The sequence below is a fragment of the Dermochelys coriacea genome, chromosome 6, assembly GCF_009764565.3.
Source record: "Dermochelys coriacea isolate rDerCor1 chromosome 6, rDerCor1.pri.v4, whole genome shotgun sequence".
Classification (NCBI taxonomy): domain Eukaryota; kingdom Metazoa; phylum Chordata; order Testudines; family Dermochelyidae; genus Dermochelys; species Dermochelys coriacea.
This window is the reverse complement of record NC_050073.1, coordinates 56283548-56304034: the sequence shown is the minus strand read 5'-3', so window position 1 is coordinate 56304034 and position 20487 is coordinate 56283548. Positions and strand designations below refer to the sequence as shown.

The window sequence follows — 20487 nt, the reverse complement described above, 5'->3', positions numbered from 1 at the left end:
AGCCCTATAAAAACGTTCAGTGTCATGGTATGTCTCCTCACAATTAATCACAGAACTTTGAGTCTTGACACCACTGACATATCAGTTAGTTGATCTCCACTATTATCTCCTCCTTTTTTTTAACTTGCATTTGTCACTGGGAGGGTCTTTGAGAAGATCACCTGTGGTGAGTTCAGTGGGAGGATTATCTACAACCTTGCCACTACAGGCTGTGATCTCTTCAGATCCTACAAGCTAAGTGGAATGAAGCCTAGTTAGTGGTACTTGTTAGACTGTAAGCTCTTTGGGGCAGGGACTGTCTATGTTCTATGTTTACACAGTGCATAGCACAATGGAGCTGGGGCCTCTGGGCACTACTGCAATACAAATAGTAAGTGTAATAGTAAAACCTAAATAGTGTTAGTGATTTTAACACCTCTCAGGCCATGCTAGTCTCTTATTTAGAGCCCTTTCCTGGCTCCCCTTTTCCTATGTTAAATTCAAGCTCATGGTCCCTCACTTTGAAACTATGCACAACATCACTCCTCTCTACGTCTCTGCTCACATTTCTTCCTAATTCTATTCCACTGCTCCCTGCTTTCACCCTGGCCTTGTTTATGTGAGAAAGGTACACTGATTTAATTTAAATTTGTTTTTACATCAGTTTAGCTGAACCAGTGCAAACCCCCGTGTGGGCTCACTTATCTCAGTTTGAAGGGTTATTTTGATTTAGCTTAAACAGATCCTAAATGACTAAGCTAAACTGAAATAAGTGTCCGCACAACCTTTTGCACTCAAATTTGTTTAAAATTACACCTTAAGTTAAAGTGGTGCTGTTTTTTTTTTTTATATAGACAAGGCATCTATTCCCTTCTCTCATGTCTGTTCCTTATGTATTCTTCTCCACTCTTGGCTTCATTCCTTTTTTTGTGCTACTCCTTGTTCTTGAAATAGTCTCTTTCTTGTGCTCCAAATAACTTTGTTCAAATCGTGCCTTGTGGCACGTTCTTCTACAAAGCTTTTCAGTAGTTAACCATTGTAGAAGTAAATCTCATTTTAGACACAACACAATTAATACCATTTCTGAACTGTTAGGTGGCCCTCTTCCTTCCGAGTCAGTAAGGAAACAGTAACCCAGCTTAGCATTAAGGAAGGGATGCAGTTGTTGGATTATTTTAGTTGAGATGTAAAACAGAGGTTCTAACTAGACTCCAAAGGTTCTCTGGAACTTTTATAATGAGTAGTCTTGTTGACCAGGTATCATGGACAAAATGATATCCAGATTTTAAAATTCTGGTCTCCTGTATTCCCCTAGTTTTTATTGGCTACAGGATTCTTTATTTCTGCCTTAAAATGTTTTGTAGCTTTGCTGTGCCCTGTTAAATAGCTAATATACCACCCCAGAAGTGGTTGAGTGTCAGATGACAGGTGAAATGATTAATGGATAATTGTGTAGAATAGATTTGGATGAAAAATAGTGACAATTTTTACAAAATATTTTTTCAAAAATTTGAAAAACGTCAACCAGTTTTAATAGTATGTAAACCACATTGAGAACATTTTGGCTGAGGTGCAATTGAAACATAAGAGATTAACTGAGTAGAATATGCTAAAATGTCAGAGGATATATCGCTCACTGATGCTTGTCAGCCTGTGTACGCTTGTGATCTGTCACATCCAAAAAGGTGGCTCTGAGGTAACTCTGTAATAACAGAATGATTCCTCTTTCTCACTAGTGCTGAGACCTATACAAATGACCTATGGTTTGAACCTTTATTCCCCTGGAAATATCTCTTTTCAGACACTACTGACCTGAAGGAGACAGGCTGCTTCCTATCAGCTGCCCTATCCAATTTCTTGTGACTAACTCTATCTGTTGTTGAATTGGATTCAGTGTGCACTGCGAGTGTGTTAGAGACCACACCTGATTAATAAATAACCTGTTTGATTCTTTGCTTAAAAGGACAATTAGCAATCACACTCTTGTGATGGAGGAGGAGAATGTTTGTGTTGGAGATGTTTGTTCCTGGCCCTGACTTCAGCCCCAGCTGCTGCAGCAGGAATTCCATAGTGGAAAATGATTTCAGTTGCCGGAATGGATTCTAGGCATCTGTTCTCTGTGCTCTATCTGTAAGGGAAAACCTTGTGTTCGGTCTGACTGGAGCCTTCTTTAATCTCTCCAGGATATCTCTCTCCCTCTCTCTCTCTCTCTCATATCTTGCATGCGATTTCCAAGGATGGATAGTAATACAGTCTTGGATACTTTTTTATTCCTCATTGCAGCACTACTTATTTTTATATTGGGGTGGCGACCCCAGCTGGTTATCATGCATTGGTTGCATACAGACCTGGCTTAGATACTCTGCATTAATGTATTATTAACTATGTTGTTGTTTTATATTAAGTAGCATCCAAAATTTGCTGGGTACTGTATAGACACACAAAGGCAGTCCCTGCCCCCAAAGAGGTCTTGCTATATGAAAAGACAAAAACAGTTAAAAGATGCGGGAAAGGGATTCCTCCTACATGCACATCAATCAATGGGTTGACTGGCTGCAGCTTGTCCGATTTTTAATGTAAACTATCCTCAACTGTCCTGCTCTAGTCATTATTAGTTGACTAGTTACTTGTCAACTAGTTATTTGTTACTAGTTACTAGGCATTGCAGTAAAAATGGGTTAACGAGGGATTTGAATGATAAAGGGCAGAAGTTATTGTTTGGTGTTTAATTCTCTCATTTTAATAGCAGGTTCCTCACCTAGCTCAAGTAGCAGCTCCTCGGTTAACCCAATGGCTTCTCTTGGAGCGCTGCAGACGTTAGCAGGTGCTACAGCAGGCCTCAATGTCAGCTCTTTAGCAGGTAAGCGCTATGTAGTGAAGGGAGGGAAAAAAGACTGATTATAATTCCTGTAGTTGTGCCGCTGCTTCCTGGATAAGCCATTCTGTTTGTTCCTGCTTGTTCTCTGTTGCTTGTTTCTGACAGCAGTGAAGTGTATTGAAAGTTGAATAGCATTGGCTCAGACACACCACTCAGTTATTAAATGTTCATTTCCCTTTTCTTGCATAGGGATGGCAGCCTTAAATGGTGGACTTGGCAGCAGTGGACTTGGCAGTGGTGGCCTCTCAAATGGCACGGGTAGCACAATGGAGGCCCTCACTCAGGCATACTCTGGGATTCAGCAATACGCTGCTGCCGCATTGCCCACTCTCTACAACCAGAGTCTGTTAACACAACAGAGTATTGGTGCAGCAGGAAGTCAAAAAGAAGGTAGGCGGAAAGTTATGCAGAGGACTTGAGTGCTTGAGTGGGGGTTTGAGGAAGAGTAAGCCCTGAACCTTATACACATACCACATGCACAGTATTTAGCTTCCTAGAATCATAGAAGCTAGAGTGAGACTTCTCCTATAGTTCCTCCATTTGGGGTTACCACTGCAGAATTGTTCCATATAGTTGATTTCTCTGAGGCTTTGTTCAGTTTTAAACATTCCTTTCGGGGGAGGTATCGTCACAGTCTAACGTGTCACTGTCAGGGAGATTTCTTTTCTTAATTTCATTTCATTACTTGTATTTCTACCTTTTGTTATCACTCTGAACAATCCCTGTCACTGGAATTTTTACACTTCACATACTGAATTAATTTAGCATGTAGAGTGAAAGACTGTGAAAGAATGAGGACTATGGGACTGTGTTGTGGGCAGCAGGTGGAATGAGGAGGAGGATTGACTCAGAGGCAAGAAAACAGAACCTGAGAGTTTTAGGGCATTGGCAATATACAGGCTATCAGGAGCATTTTAATCTTTATATTCAATTTGCTGTTTTCCTCATGCTGCAGACTTGGCATAAGTACCTGTTTTATTTTAGTCAGCACCCTGGGCTGATGCATACCCCTAGGTCTCCCATGCAGCAGCAAACAAAGAGATCTCTGTTGCTGAGCCAATGTTGACTTCAGTGTGATGCAGGAAGTGTAGTGATCAGAGAAAGTCAGTGGGTAAGGAGCCAAAATCATTTTCAATATTTGATCCCAGCAACAGACCATGTTGCCTTATTTTGAAATCAAGTTGGTCCAGTTTCCTAGCAGGAAGTTCACTGCTTTCTTGGGGAGGGGAAGGCGAAGTTAATTATATTGAATGGCTCTTGGGTCTCTGCTTTGAGATTAGGGCCCAACCTCCCATGCTTTTGCTGAATTTGTGTTTCTGATCGATGGATGTTTTGAAGGTCCAGAGGGAGCAAATCTGTTCATCTACCACCTCCCCCAGGAGTTTGGGGACCAGGACCTGCTGCAGATGTTCATGCCATTTGGGAATGTCGTCTCCGCCAAGGTTTTCATTGACAAGCAGACCAATCTAAGCAAGTGTTTTGGTATGTTGGTTCCAGTCACTGTTAGTAGCAGGGGGTGAAGAATGGGAAGATATATATCACTGCCATTCTCTGGGAGAAAATAAGTTGGGTGGAGGTTTTCATGGAGGGATGGCGGACAGTTGCATACGGTGGTCAGATAGGCAGAGGTATTTTTCTTTATCCTTTGACCTCAATAGTCAGTCTGTCTAGGAAAGTCCTGGCCTTCGGACTCCAGTAGCCTGAGGTGATGCTGGAATAATGTGGGTGTGGGCAACTCTTATAGTTAGGACCCTACCAATTTCACAGCTGTGAAAAAACGTGTCATAGAATGTGAAATAAGTCCTTTCCCAGGAAATCTGATTTCGTCCTTTCTGCTGGGAGTGCCCCCGTTAAGATGTGCCTAGCTGCACCTCCCTGCTGGGTTGGAAAGGAACAGGACTTGTCCTTCCTTTGCATGGCAGTGGGGGCAGGGGTGAGATCAGATCCACCTCCCCCGGCTCCTGGAAGCACCCCAGCCAGGGAGGTCCCAGCTGTGAGCCCCTGCTGGACTGGGGAGATACAGGACCTGTCCTTCCCTTGCATGGCAGCTCTGGGGGGAGGATCAAACCCACTTCTGGGTACTTTTTGGGTGGGATCCCCATGGTTACAACACTGTGAAATGTGAGATTGACCAATTTTAAAACCCTCTGGCCGTGAAATTGATCAAAATGGACTGTGAATTTGGTAGGGCCCTACTTATAGTAGAGTCCCTCAATCCTGTTATCTTCTGGGCCTCCTTTGCATATTGGGATAACTGCAGCTGATCCTACTGGCGCATATGACAGATTGTTCCTCACAGTCTCTTTTCTAATGCTTTGTCCAGTCTAGTTTTGAGCAAGTGATGTGCATTACCTCATTTCATTTAAGAGATTATTTCACAGCCTAATACAGTTCACTATCTGGAAGGTTTTCCTGATATTCACCTGGAATTTTCCTTTTTTAAATTTCATCCCATTACTCCTAGTTATGCCACAAGGTACTGCCCTAAATAATTCATCATCATTAGTGTTTACACCTTGAAAAATCTGCAGAATGTTCTTACGGTACCATCCCGACTGTTGTTGGTTAGCCAAGCAAGAGTGGATTCTACTCACATCCATTATTAAGGTTGCAATATAGCTTCCATTATAATTTCCTGTCTTATCAAACATATCTTTGTGAAAAATTCATCTCATACTGAAATTCCCAATACTTGGTCTGTGTCCGAAGGGGATTTTTTAAAGTTCAGCCAAGTCCTTAAAGCTTTAATTGAGATGGAACCACTTTTTCAATGTAGAAGATGGCAGAGAATCTGGTTCTTCTGAAAATCCTGATTTTAAACAGAACTACAGGATAAGTGGTTGAAGTTCTAAGTGTGGGGAAAAGCCTTCCCTCAGAATTTGCTGCATCTTAGATTTGGAAGAAAATATTCTCTCTTCTTAGCAGATGATATTGAGCATGCTTAAGTCTACATAGAACATAATAGAGCCTGGCTCATATTGTGGCATTGCTGCACATTCTCTATGCCTGTCCTGAGCAGGGCCCTGGGAAAATCTGCAGAGAGAAATTGTGAACATCTCACTGAACTATGCACAGCAAAATTCTCTCAGATCCTGCCTTAACAATAGAAACTAGAGCAGTGTGGGTGTGAAAAAGCTTAATGGATGTTGCAGTCTCAAAGATGTTTCTACAACAATCTATACCACTGCGTTTTCATCCAGCCCTCCAGTGTAAACAGCTGTACTGCTCCCCTGTTAACTCAACTCGCAAAATACTTCCTCCAATCAAACAAATAGCAGCAGCAAAGGAGGCAATTTATTTTATTTATTTATTTTTATACCATGCCAATCACTCTGGTATCTGGGAATTGCCCAGATTGAATTTCAGAGCCTAATGTGGATTGTATAAAGTCTAACGCCATTAAGCAAAGCTGTTCAGTATTTTCTGTTTTTCTTAAAAAACAACCCTGCAGTTACGCAAATTTGACCCTGTAATGTTAAAATAACAAAGCAAGGAAATACTAAGGTTGAGTCCACCAGCTGCGTTAACTCAACTCAACTCAACTGAACATGCATACTATTTTCCATTCTTCTTTTCTTGGTTAAATGTATAGAGATTAATATAAACTGATCTTTAAACGTATTCCATAAAACATGCAGGATGTAGAGTATTTATGGTCAAATAAATCGTCGTTGATTAGGAGATAACTTTTGTATCTCCTAATTTATGAGCATTTTAACTCTGCAATCTTAACATGGTGCTTTCTGTGTATAGTTCTGTTGATTTTTTCCTCAGAAATTCTCTGAACTCCTGCCAATTTGTTGATATTTTTTCTGGTAATGAGGTGCACGGTCATACTAGAGCCTTAGGGAATGGGACTACTCTTTCCCTGCACTGTGATGGCTGTAGTATTCAACCCAAAATTTGCACTGGTCATTTTTGCTTTGGAAACTTGCGTCTAATTTCATGTCCATCAGTGCTGTTGAGTCTCTCACAGTATTACTGCTTCCCTGGTTTCTCCCTCTCTTTTCAATTACTGTGATTTTTGGTTATTTTTCCAAGGATGTGTTTATCTGCATTATCCCAAGCTATCACGTTTTGTTGTTTTCTTCCCACATATTTATCCTCTCTACTTCCCTTTTGTATCTTCCTTTGTCTTCACTAGTATTTCCATCTCCTTCCAGATCCATAATGTCCTAGTTGCTCTCTATTCTACATCATGAGCAAAGATGTTTAGTGAGTGCAGAACTAGCAGATTCCTTGTGGTACTCCGTGAAATATTTTGCCAACTCAGTACTTCGGTATTTTCAGCTGGCTAGTGTTCTGTGCATGTTGTTGTTCATATTCAAGTTATTTTGAATAAAATGTCTGCTTGATAAAAATAAATATCTAAAACTGCACTTCTGTCAACGAATTTTGTAATCCTATTAAAAGAGCCAAACAAGTTTGTCTGGCAAGATTTGTGTTTTGAAAATCCACAGTGCTGTTTTTGTTGCTTATGGTACCATTATCCTCTAAATGTTCCGCAGTGTTTTTTCTTTTAATATTTGTTCTATTATTTTAGTAGGGATAGAATTTTATACTTAACAGGAACCTAATTAGTAGGATGCCCCATTTCATTTTTTGAAGATTGGGACTATGTTTATTTTCTCTCATCTCTCTCCAGTTACCTATAATACTTGAAAATAAGTGAGTGGTTTGGTAATTTTTTTGGTTAGCTCCACTAAATCCTTGGATGCACCTAATCTGACCCCGTTTACTAAGAAAATGTGAACATACTTAAGTTTTCCCTTATGTTTTTAGTCAATATCTATTGCTATATATCTTTCTTACTTCCCAGTTGTCTTTACTTGTTAATGTTTTTCTAAGGCAAACTTTAAAAAGGAGTTAATTATCTTGGCTATTTTAGGATAATTTTCATCTCCTTCCTCACTTCTTAATACACTTAATTTCTCCCAAGTACTGCTTACCCTGATTATATATCTGTAAGAACATTTGTATTCTCCTTAGTTCCCCTGGTTAGTATATTTCATTCTACATTTTGGCTCCTCTTACTTCCCCCTGTCCACTCACAGCTTTAATTAACTTTTGTAAACTTCTTTCTTTGCCTTCCTCTTTTTTTCCTTTTCCAGTAATTTGTTTATTTTGAATTCAGATTGCAGATACTTCCTCATGAAACCACCCTGGCTGCTGCTTTTATTTTATATTGTTTTTTCAACAAAGTTATAGTCTGTTTTGCCTTAGGTATCATGTCTTTCAATTACCCAGCCATCTTCCATGTTGGTGGATTTTAACACTTCCTCTCCTTTTACATCTTATTAGACTTCTTTCTGAGATCTAGTCCCTTTATACTGCTGGATTCTGTGTGCACCCATTCTTTGTTATGCTGGATGCAAAGTAGTTTGTGCTCACTGATATCAAAGCTCACCTATTGTCATTCATTCCGTCAGTTTCTCTATACTGTGGTCCTCCAAGGCATTTTCTCCACTGGTTGGAATCTGTACTTTTATGATAGTAAAGTTTTTCTCTGAATAACTAAGGAACCTCTTTGAAACATGCTAGGTGTATTTGTTACCCAGTCGAGATCTCTGTAGTTAAGCCTTTCTGAGTACAGTATCCTGTGGTCCCAAGTACCCTGAGAGCTGGCTCATTTCACCTTCCTAATCTCTACTCTTCGGGGTCTCTAGCAAATGCCCACTGTTTATCATTGTGGCCTTACTCAAATAATTTTACCAACATACTTACTGTTTGTCTAATCATAGTGCCTCAGCATGTAAATATTTCTAATATACAATGCCACTTCTCTTCCCCTTTTACCTCTCCTATCCTGACATTCCTGTTACAAAAGTTACCAGCTAGGTTTCAGTTATGCCCAATAAATCAGTTTTTGTTCTCATAACTGAAACATGGTCAATAGCTATAGTTAGGGTTACATGAGAATTTCCATGCTGAGCTCCTGTTTGCAATTATTTATGACTTTCCAAAGTTTTCATCTTTTGGACTAAATATTTCCAAGTCTGGTCTCTCCCCAGGGATGAGTTTTTTGTAAAGTTTGAGCAAAAAATTAGTAAGCTATGTTTGACTCTGACGAGACTGGTGGAAAAACCTTTCCCTGTCTGTTTAAAAAAAAAAAAACAAAAAAAAACTTGTAGTGCTGTTTTTTTTTTTTAAACAACAGCTCTTGTGCCAAAGTGGCTTGGGGTAAAAATCTACAATTTGGCCAGGAACCTTTGAGAAGTGCCTGAGTGATCTAGTGAAGTTATGAGATTTTGAAAATGGCATTTCATGCAAACCTGTTTACCTTGAGATAACCTGGGTGCGTGCAGATCTTGAAGCAGGGTCTTATCCACTTGTCTGGGATCTTGAGCATGTTGTAATTATGTATTTTTCCTTTGCCCAGGTTTTGTAAGTTACGACAATCCTGTCTCTGCACAGGCTGCCATCCAGTCAATGAATGGCTTTCAGATTGGTATGAAGCGTCTGAAAGTGCAGCTCAAGCGCTCTAAGAATGACAGCAAGCCATACTGAGCGCCCCTCCCCTCTGGGACTGGAGGGAGAAGGATCTTCTGGTAAGTTGGGGAGGAGCGCACTTAGTGATTCGAAGCCCTAAGGCTGTGTTTTTACAGTCCTGAATGCTGATCCATGCCATTCTAGCTGGCACATCTTCCCCTTGAAGACTCAGCTGCAGCATTCGCTGGGATTTCTGCTTCGGATGGAGGACAAGTTTGTGATTTTGTTTCCAGTATTTTACTTTGGAGTTTAGGTGCCATATCACTGAGGTGTTTTTTTTTTTGTTGTTGTTTTTCCTTATTTGAAGTTTGCTGTGTTTGTATCCAGTGTGTGTTGAGAAGGACCAATGCCAGCTACCTTGGGGCAGGGAGGGGGCGGGAGTACAAAAAGAACAGCAGAACTGACACCACACCAGAGGGAAGAAGGAGGAGCAGAACTGACACCAGACAGCATTGAGGAAAAGAAAGGTGGGGAGGGAGAACCACCTTGAGATGGGCAAGGAGCAGACCTCATGTAGCCTTTGCCATGCCCCACGCTCTGATATTTCCTAAGTTAACTGTCTTCTGTGGAAATTTCCTAGCTGAATCTTTCTGTAGAGCATGTGAAAAATCTAAAAGAGAAAGAGGTTAATGGGTTAAAGGAAAACTGCAGTGATTATTTTGCTATATAAAGTGGTGTTTATAGTGAATGTATACGGCACTTTATAAATTTTTTAGACAATATCCCTGCCCAGAAAACCTCATAGTCCATCTAGAGTTGCATATTAATTGGATAATTAATTGAATTTCCCAGTGTTTAGGAAATCTTACTCTTGACTGATCAGCTGGGAATTGTGCTAGGGTTTAGAGAGGCACTGTGGTCTGGAGGAATAAATTTGGGGCTGGAAGCCAGCAACTCCTGAGTTCTTATCCCAAATCTGCCACAGACTTTGTGTCACCTTGGTCAAATCTCTTTCCATCCCTATGCTTCAGTTTTCCCATTTGTACAATGACAGTAATGCCCATCTCACAGGTCTTTGAATTAATACTCAATAAGCACAATCTAAATGCTAATTTATTATTATTAAACTATTAAATTAACAAAAAATAATACAGCATACTTTGCAACAGCTTCTGAGGTTTCTGCTGCCTTGCACATCCAAGTGGGAGCTACTTCCTCAGTCATACTCTTTTCCAAAGGCAATTTCCTGTTCACTAGTAATTCTGTGATGTGATTTGGTATAGTAATTAGATTTACTTTTTACACTGCAGTTTTCCTTTAAAGTGGCGAGTGTACTAGAGCAGACCCTTGAATCACCCAGTCTTATTCTGCCTTTGGCAGTGGCTGTCACCCAGTATGTTGAAGGAAGAGCAGACACTCCCCTCTCTTGAACACACACATTCTTTGCACATTTGTGAATTTTCCAGTGTGTACAGGGGCTTTTGTATACACTGATTTTAGGAGGCTCAAAGCCCCTTTGAGACTCTGGCTTGAAGCACATCAAGGAGTCACAGTAGAGGCTAGTGCTCTAACCACCAAAATCCACCTCTGTCACATGGAAAGTTTACAGTTTCTGTATATCTTTAATAGAGATTCCATTTACCTCAGATTTTCTCTTATTTCCTCTTCTCCTTTGTGTTCCCAATTTGAAGTGATGCTTTTCCTCAGCCCACCAAGTAACACTGCAATCCTGTGTTTGGGAGCTGGCTCCTAAGTAGGAAGCATATGGGGTGAGACACAGGGTGTTTACTTCCTTCTCTACTCTAGCAGAAGGAGCCATAAGCTCCTGAAATGTTGTTTAGAATGTGCATGTGTTTACAGATACTCTGTTATGGTCCATGGGGAAAGTCAGGCATATCCAGGGACTGGGTCCCCTGGACTCTTAAACCTCATAAATACAAAGCCTGACCCATAGCATCAGAGCACCAGGGTAAAGTGCCCTTTTGTTGATGAGTTTGAAACTCAAATAGTTTTTTGGTGCCAACCTGTCTGTAATCCTGGCAGATTACTACCAGATGGGTAGGAGAAATTGTCAGTATTATGCAGAGAATATTGTGGTGACAAAAGGTTAAATGCCCAGACTGCCAAATTCCCATTTATGCTGGCATATGGTACCCTTTCATGTTGACTATTTGGGTCTCTATAAACATACATACATACATACACACACACTCTCACTCTTAGGTGAACTGTGTACACTTGAATTCTGTGCCCTGGGAGAGATGTGTCCTGGTTTTCTGAGAAGAAAGTGTTGGAGTGTTAAGGCCGCTAAGGTCATAATGGGATTATTTTATAAATATACTTTGCAAAAAAAAAAAAAAAAGAAAAAAAAAAGAAAAGAAAAAAGATCATGATTGGGAGCAACTGCTCCAAGCATGACCTGCTGTAACCAAGAATGTTGTTTCTATTTTTATAGAAGTTTTATACCGCTCCAGGGTGGAGAATATTTATTACTTAAATTATTTCACTGGAAAAAAGGCCAGGGTTTGTAGAATCCTGAATGTGATTGTTTTACACATACAATGATGTGCATGATTGAAACTACTGATTTTCAGTGGCCTGTTTGCAGGCTGCTAAATGAGGAAGGATTAATGCTGTGAAGCATTGGAGGGGATAGCTGTACTCTGTGGTCTCTACAGTCACTCTACACTCAGCTACATACATGCTGAGACCCTTGCTCCATTTCCCCATTGACCCCAGGCATGGGCCTGTTCCTTTAAGTAGTCATTTCAGTTGCCCTGTACTTAGTGTCTTTAGCCTTTGCATCCTGCTACTATTCTTCCAGTACTGACCAGACTCAGCCCTGTTGTAGACAGGTGTAATTTCCATTGATTTAAGTGGAAGATTCACCCACTTATGCCAGGGATGAATTTAGCCCCGTGACTCTTCCCAAATAATGTGATTATCTTTATTAGAAGCCTAACCTGGGCTAGTTCTTGTGCCTTACTGGCATGACTATAATGCAAGTATTGCCAACGCAAATCTATGTGGTTAAATTCTAAGGGCCTGATCCCCAGCGTCTCTGAGCTGATGCAATTCCATTTAATTTAATTGAGCTACACTAAGTTATACCAGCTAAAGATCAGACCCTAAATGTGTGTCTGTTTCAGCTTCATTCAATCTGTTGGTGTGTCCAGGCATGTGGTGCCAAAGTTCATAAATACATCAAGTCTCTGACTGAAGGTTTTTTTGCTGCGCAGTGCAGCTGATTGTATAAAATAAGTGTGTTCATTTCTGCTTGGTGGCAGCTGCTATAGACTAGAGATTTCTGCCTCTTCCTTCATTCCTTCCAGATTTGAACAGTTTTCTTCCTCACTCTTTGGCAGGAAATCCTGTATTTTTTTTAATCACTCTCATTCTATTGCAAATCAAATCAGTCAGCTGTTTTGGGGATCATTGGAATAAATTGACTAAACATAAAAGCACACTTTGAATTAGCAGCCCATTGTGACAAAAATCTGGTAAAATCACTTTGAACTACTCTTTAGAAATAATCCAAATGAGAAACTGTCCCCAGAACAAAAACTTTGTATGCTACCAAAGATTATTAAAGCTGAGACTGGAAGGGAGAAGAAAAGAATTTACGTAATTGAAACTGGCAAAATTATTTGGGACAGACTTGACCCATTCTGAAATACTTAAATATTGGAAGCTATCTCAAAATACTTAGGTTGGTTATAATCTATGCACTTCTGTGAAATGTCTTAATGTTACATTGATATTGGCATAAGAGTTGACTCTGTTCAAATAACTACAGAAGGATTTGCTTAAGTAGCCAAATGGGCAAAGTATTTTTTATGCTCATAATCTAAAGAATCTGGATTTTTCCAAAGAGATTCTATAACAAAATCCAGTATGATTTCTGTTGAACCACAGAACTCCAGACTGCATGTGTACTCTGCAGATCCTTGTAAATAATCTGCTTCATAGAAACAAGGGGGAAGTATTTGCCTGCTTTGCAAACTTCAGAGGACATTTGATTCTACTTGGCATCCCATATTAAAAGCGAAGAATTAGGTAAGGCTGTAATTGGTCTTCGCCTGATACAGTTTAATATCTACAGCTGTAGCAAACCTACTCTGATTAGATTCTTCAGCACCTAAATAAGAGTCTAAAATTAGATGTCTCCTTACAGCTTAGTTATCTTACCAGCATGCATAGCTTGCACTTACTAGAAAATGCTTTTGATAAATATTCATTAAAATCAACCCTCATTTTGCTTAGGCTTAGAACTTTCCAAAAGAGTCCAAAACAATTGTTGGAAATATCTTTTATGTTTTAATGATGAGATAATAGATCAAACAAGTTAAATCTATCAGGAAAATACAATCATCACCATGGGAAATTCCAACCAGGCAATTAAATCCTTAAATAAATATCCCTTAATCTAGACAGTAAAATGTATATTGGAAACTGGCCTGTGTGCAAGGCAGAATTAACTCAGGCAATTCCATTTGTTGATAGCTGTATAGAAGGAGAGAGGGAATTCTGAATACTTGTGAACCCATTGACTTCCTCCTGAAATAAAACCAATAATCAGCAGCAATCTAAAAACAGCTCAGTGAAACACCTTTTTACATGACTATTTCACCTGAGCAATGTCATAGCTAAAAAATTACAAATCAAGAGCGCAGATGCTCATAGTGTACATTGGGATTTTCCTGTTGCAAACAAATATAAGGATGTTGTGGATCACTAAGCGGAAACGTTACAAAGTATAAAATATAGACTGCAGAAAAATTTCAGTATTATGTTATCGACCACAAATGTGAGAGAGAAACAAGGACACAGAAATAACTGTCTCCCTTTCCTTATGTCATTATGTGTTTGCTCCAACCTGCCACCCCTCCAGTATTTCATCCAAGTCTCTCCTTTAGACACTTCTTCCAAAAGGCCTCTAATGAATCAAAGTCTTTCCCTCAAAATTGTTGACAGAGAAGACATTTGAAAATATCTACCAAAAAAAAAGGACAAAACCACACAAGGAATTCCTATGATGTCTGCTAAATGTCATTTGAACTCTTAGCTTTTGTTCTTTCCCATGCCCCATTTCTCCACTGATACTTTGCCTTTCTGGATTGTAAGCTCTTTGGGACAGGGACCTGGTCCTTGTAGCTGTTTGCCAAGCACCTAAAAAAACTGCTAGAACTATAGAAATAATGTTTAATGTTGCAGTGTCTCTTGCTAGCTGAGGTTTTACTCAGTCTCCTTGCTCAGTTCTGTCTCCGGAACGGTAAGCATGGGGAGAAAACCCAAACCACCGGTGCTAGCCATCCTGTGGCAACATATTTTTGTTGCCGCATTATTCAGAGGAGGGTCCTTCAGCTCCTCAAGCTAGCTGCAAGTGCTGTGGAATCATCAGGTTCACTCACAGGGATACTGAAAGCTTCACATCACTCACCAGCAACCCTTAAACAGTTTTGAGAGACTGAAGGACATGGCACCACAACCCGGGTGTAAAGTGGACTCCTAAAAGATACCTCCCTTTCTCCTCTACTTTCCACATTCCCTTTAAAAGGCTCCCTCTCTTTTGCAGTTTGGTGGCCAAGAGAAGACAGTAAAGCTGTTAGTGTCCCTTGGTAGGGATCCCATCCCAAGAAGGGTTCAGACAAAATATCTTCCAGTTTTCCAAACTGGGAACAGTGACTGTAGACTTTCTCAGTGCCCAGAATCCCTTTCTCACAAATCAGAGTGCACGGGGCTTTCTGTTGAAAGGGTTGGGAAAGGAAAATTTCTGCCCAGGTATAATTGTGTGAAAAGGGCTCAGCTAGGACAAGTCTTAAGGAATTCTTCTGTATTGTGTGGGGTTTTTGGTTCCGCTTATTTGTCTTGTATAGTCTTTTCATTTGGTTCTAAAATCAACCAACTCTCCCAATTTGTGGGTTCCTAAGGGATGGGAAGGGACTGGAGCTGAAGCAAAGAGCATGGATTTCCTGGGCTAACACTGCCTAAGCATTGCCCTTGATAAGACACAAAAAGATCTTAACTGTCAACTCACTTGTGAACCACCCCCGTGTCCTCTGTCCTGTCTTCTGCCGTCTGAATTTCTGTGAGTGGGTGTTAATCCTGGAGCCGTATCTTTGGAGGTGGACTCCTGGGGTGGGGCTTGCTCTGTTGTCTTTCTCACAAGCAGAGCTAGCAGGGACACTGGGCATGGGGCAAAGGTGAATGTACAACAGTCCCACAAAACCAGTGTCCAAAGGGAAATCCAGGCCTTTGCTTCTATTTTATTTCTGGCATTTTGATGTTTACTTGGTGTCCTCCATGTACCTTGACTTTTACTTGTCCATCGTTGGCATGTGCTGCCCTCCCTGTCAACTCCCCTCCCCAAGAGGTCTCATTGTACAGTGCCCATTCCTGTTCTCTCTCTCCTTGTTTGGATGTACTGCTCTGTGTAACTCAGTGGGTCTCCCTCTTTCTGGTTTGTTTTTTTTCTAGATTCCTGCCGTTTGTTCATCGTTGTGCCTAAAGCATGTCGATGTGGCGTTCAAGTACATCGTCCAAATCCTTGTCTCTTCAGCTTCTCTGATGCTTGAACTCTCACCTTTGACCTTGTGTTGACCTTTGACGCTGATGTGTATTTTTATTATGTTTGTTTGTTTCTTTGTTTTGGGGTTTTTTTGTTTTGTTTTGGTTTTTTTTGTGTTTGTGCTGCCAAATTGGTTTTGCTAGAAAGACTGCTGAAGGAGAATATTTAAACTTGCATTTGAATATAAAAAAAATTTCTATTTTTCTAGAACTTCGTAAGATAACCACTTGATTTTGTGATTCTGATTCTTTGTAATTTGTCTTCAGAGCAGCCTTGCTAGCATACCTCGTGGAGTATTTGTATTTCTGTGAACATACAGCCAGTCACTTTCTTGGCTTAGTTTTTTCTGTGTGCTTAGTTTTAAAAACAAAATTCTGAAGAAAAAAGTCAATTGAATGATGCGACTTAGCCTTTCAGGAGGCTTCTGGTCACATTTTGCTGAAATGGTTTCTGTGCTTGAGGAGATGGCATGTATTTTTGAGTTCAAACTCTGACTTGAGTGGCATCAGCACAAAACACTTGAACTATATTTTCTCCTGATTGTAGTGGCATTTTTGCCCTGGCACTTACTGTTTTTTCCTTTCCTGTGTAGTTATCAGCCTTTGTCTGCAGTGAAAATTTGATCAAAGTTGATGTTTTATTTTGTTAAACTCCAGCATGCTTGTTTTGTTTTGTTTTTGTAACTACAATCTCCTCAGCAAAATGTGATTGTTTTAGTTTTATTCTTCCAAACTCAGATAGTGCATGTTTCCTGCTGTTTTCTTCACACCCTCGAATATATCACCTTCACCTCTCTGTTTTCTATAGTTTGTGCAAAAACTGAGCAATTTACTGGGTTTCAAAGGTATCCTTTTAAATTGGTGTTTTTTGGTGTGACAAATTTCTGATCAGATGCCACCTGAGGCATCTTACCTGTGCACTTAGACTGTCTGCCTGATGCAGCATCTGGGCTTTGTTCCATCTCCATAACTGTCAGAGGCTCCCAGGAGTAGGGTTTGTTGCATTGTTTTTAGTAGGAGTTTTGGTAGACCAGGATAGATGGGAAGCAGGTAAGTTGGGGGATCTTTGCAGTAATTCTGCTTCTAAAATCCCAGGGAACTGGGGCTCCCTTCATGCATTCTTAAATTTTATTTTATGTAATTTGGAGCAAAATTTTTGTGAGGTTCAGCCCCAGTTTAACACTGTCAATGAGATGGTGGAGGGAGGCTTAGTGGCTCGAGGTTAGCACTGGCAATAGAGTGTTCAGACTATCCCAGAGAAGGCCTTTGTAAGCCTGGTCATGCAATTGCTGGCTCTTACCCCAAATGACAAGCACAATACAACAGCTTCTTACGCTGTTACCTGAACAGGGTACCAACCACAGCTCCTCTTCCCAAGGGCCTTAGCTGGGGAATCTCTATAGAGGTGGGGTTTTTTTGTTTTGTTTGTTTTTGTTTTTGTTTTAGTCTTTAATTGGGTAAAGAGTCAAGCAGTTTCTGTTCCTGCCCTGCAGGACAGGTTACTATTCTAAGGGCAGTTGGATTTCCCTGGCCCTACAAACCATCTGCTGTGAGACTGCATGGCTAGAAACTGGCACTTGGAAGCACCTGCAAGACTGTGGCTACGGCGAGACCCTAGTCACTAAGGGAGGTGAGTTGGTGAAGGACCCTAGTGTTGGAAAAGAATATGAGGTAAAATCCTAGGGGGAGAGAGGTTAGAAAGAGCAAAGAATGTGAGACTGATCTCCTGGCTGTGTAGGTTACCCTGTGCTTGGGGTGGTGAAAAGGGAACGAGACGATTTATTCTTTCCCATCCCAGAGTTGACAGTGGATTTCACTACTTCTCAGTATATTTATTTTTGGCTGTGATATATAGATCTGGGACTTGCGGGACAAGGCTGTATTACAAGAAGGTAGAGACTCATTTTGAGATAGGATTTTGAGATGGCTGCTGTTAGCCCCACAGTCTGAATGCATCAGGCCATCTGTTATTTGGGGCACTGAGACCCCCACAGTGTATTGAGTAATTTTGCCAATACATTTCTATACAATGTGCATTCAGTTCCATGAGGAACTCTGGGGAAACCTGTGGAAAAATCTCTGGAGAAAACCAAAATGCCAAATGTTGGATGTTCCTTTCCTTTCCTTCCTTTTCTCCCTTTGGTTGTTTTAATTGTTCTGTGGTGGTTTTAATGGATTTGAGACAGTAGAGCAGCAGCTGCCTTTCTGATTTTTGGCTGCTTTTTGTGAATAATTTAAAAAAGAAAATTTACATTTTGGAGACAAACCTGTGGGCTTTTTTATTGGTACAAACATTGTATTTAACACTAGGGGTTTTGTACAGTTTTTTGCCTTTTCTACTAGAAAACAATGTAAAGTGATTCACAATGTGACAAGAAAACAATTTGCCACTATGACCAAATGTAGAGTCTGTTCTGCAGTAACAGGATTTAATCAACTCAAAGTCGTGATTCAGTTGTAGAAATGCTTTTCTTTACCTTGTTTGAGCTGTTCCTTTTCTTGTTTTGATTTGCAAAACAAAATGTCTTCTTGTGTGAAATTGTGTTGTACTCTGTAGAAAATTATGGATTTTACTTTAAAGGTTTAAAAGCAGAGGAGTACATGTTGCTTTTCTGATCTGATCGCAGAGTTTGTGTAGTGGATTTAAAAATGAAAAGATTTGTTACAAGTTTGGAACGAGCGAGTATGTGTTAAAGGAATTTTCTTCCTTTGTGTGTGTGTTGTTTTTTTTTTTTCCTTTTTGTCCCAATGGGGAACTTAAAGCTGTTTTAATTGCACAGACACACCAACAAGTCATTTTGTATATGCCAAGTGTGGTACCTTCCTTTGTTTATTTGCTATTAAACTGTTTGAGAAGAGTCTGTTTGTGTCATTTCTGTGTTGAATCTCAATCTCTCACTCTACAAATGGGTGCAGGTGAGGAGAGGGGGCTCTGCCAGCTGGGATTAAAAGGGGCATGGAGGAATACCTTCCAATTTCTTAGCCAGGCAAAATGTTCATGATATGCCACTCTCTCTGGGTACATAAAATAGCTGTTGGTTTCACCACTGTGAGAATCTATTACTGTGAATAGATGTTGGCAAGAGTTTATTATCCTTTTATCTTGCCCTCCAGTTTCTCTCCTTCTGTATTATTTTTTTCTGAATATTTCTTGATTCGCTAACTTAAATTGATGCTTTTCTTTCTCTTGGTCCTTCTCATTCTCTCTCTTCTCCTGGGAGCTCTCCTATCTTTCCTTGAATTTTACCCTTTCTCCCCCATGCTGGCAAAACTATTAACTCAGTGGAAGCACGATTGGGCCTTGACCCATGGTGCAGTGTTCCAGGACTCCTCATACATACAGCTCTCTCTCTAAACTGGGATACAGGGTCCTGGGGCCCTAACACACACCAAAAGGTGAACAGCTGGCTGCTCACAGAGGGATGGTGCTCAGCATTTCCTGCACACAAACGGGAGGCATTTTTCTGTAGAGGAGAGGTGTTTACCCAAATAATATTTAGCAGGAGATGGGGGTTATTTATAGCAGTGGTTTTCAAACTCTTTTTCTGGCGACCCAGTTGAAGAAAATTGTTGATGCCCATGACCCAACGGAGCTGGGGATGAGGGGTTAGGGGTTTGGGAGGGGCTCAGGGCTGGGGCAGAGGGATGGGGTGAGGGCTGTAGCGTGGGGCCGGGAATGAGGGGTTCGGGGGGGGGCTCGAGGCAGGGGCTTGGGGTTGGAGTGTGGGAGGGGGTCAGGGCTCTGGGCTGGGGAACAGGCCAATGGGAGTGCGGAACTCATGCTCAGGGTGGGGGCAACACATGGAGTCCTGTGGCCCCCTTCTCCCCTGCCTAGGAGCCAGACCTGCTGCTTGCCACTTCCAGGGCGCAGCGCGATGTCAGAACAGGTAGGGACTAGCCTGCCTTAGCTGGGCAGCACCGCTGACGGGACTTTTAATGGCCCAGTCGATGGTGCTGACCAGAGTCCCCGTGACCCAGTCCCTTCCATTCCGCGACCCAGTCCCGAGTCACAACCCACGGTTTGAAAACCACTGATTTAAAATACATTCTCCCTCCCTAAATTTCTCTGGCTGCTTCAACTGAATACAGTATTCTTTACTTCCTGTCCTAACCTATTTGGTAGTGTTACTCTCCACTGTTTCAGTGGTGTGTGAAGTTATCCCTGCTTGTGAAGCACTGTGAAAAATGCTTTGGAGTGAAATCTGTTGTGTAAGATTGAGGGGTTTGGGTAGACGGAATGTAATTCAATTAGAATCTGGCCAGGATATTAACATTAATATCCCTAAATCTTGGGGAAAGTACTGTGGAAGTTTAATCCCAGCAAGTGAGCATCTTTTCAGTCTTTTTAAAAGACTTTTAATATTCAAAAATAATTTCACCTCTCCTCCTTCTGCTGACTCATGTATAAGTCCCTTACTCGGACTATCACAATCTTGGGGTAGGGGCACACACTCCATTTCCAATGTGTCCTTCCTCTCTTTTGGCCTACTCCACTTCACCCGGTACTTCCTATAATGACTATAAATCTGACAGCAGCCATGAGCATTAGATAATTCAGTCCTATGTTCCATCCAGTGTAGCCTACCAATCATAGAACAGGATGTTATGCCACCTGTTGTGTGATGCACTAACAT

General features: G+C 40.9%; 1 protein-coding gene across 11 annotated transcripts in view; it reads left to right on the top strand.

Moving 5' to 3' along the window:
- CELF1 (CUGBP Elav-like family member 1) overlaps positions 1–20487 on the top strand; it is a 103931-nt gene that overhangs the window by 82429 nt on the left and 1015 nt on the right. For 6 of the 11 annotated variants that reach the window (XM_038407728.2, XM_038407724.2, XM_038407730.2 and 3 more), the window contains 5 exons: positions 2726–2839; positions 3047–3247; positions 4196–4339; positions 9237–9405; positions 15764–18714. In XM_038407728.2, the coding sequence (XP_038263656.2) occupies positions 2726–2839; positions 3047–3247; positions 4196–4339; positions 9237–9364 (587 nt within the window). In that variant the 3' untranslated portion in view covers positions 9365–9405; positions 15764–18714. Of the gene's footprint in view, positions 1–2725; positions 2840–3046; positions 3248–4195; positions 4340–7020; positions 9196–9236; positions 9406–15763; positions 18715–20487 lie in introns of those variants that run through there. The other 5 variants (XM_038407729.2, XM_038407726.2, XM_043516306.1 and 2 more) reach the window with 3 other exon arrangements.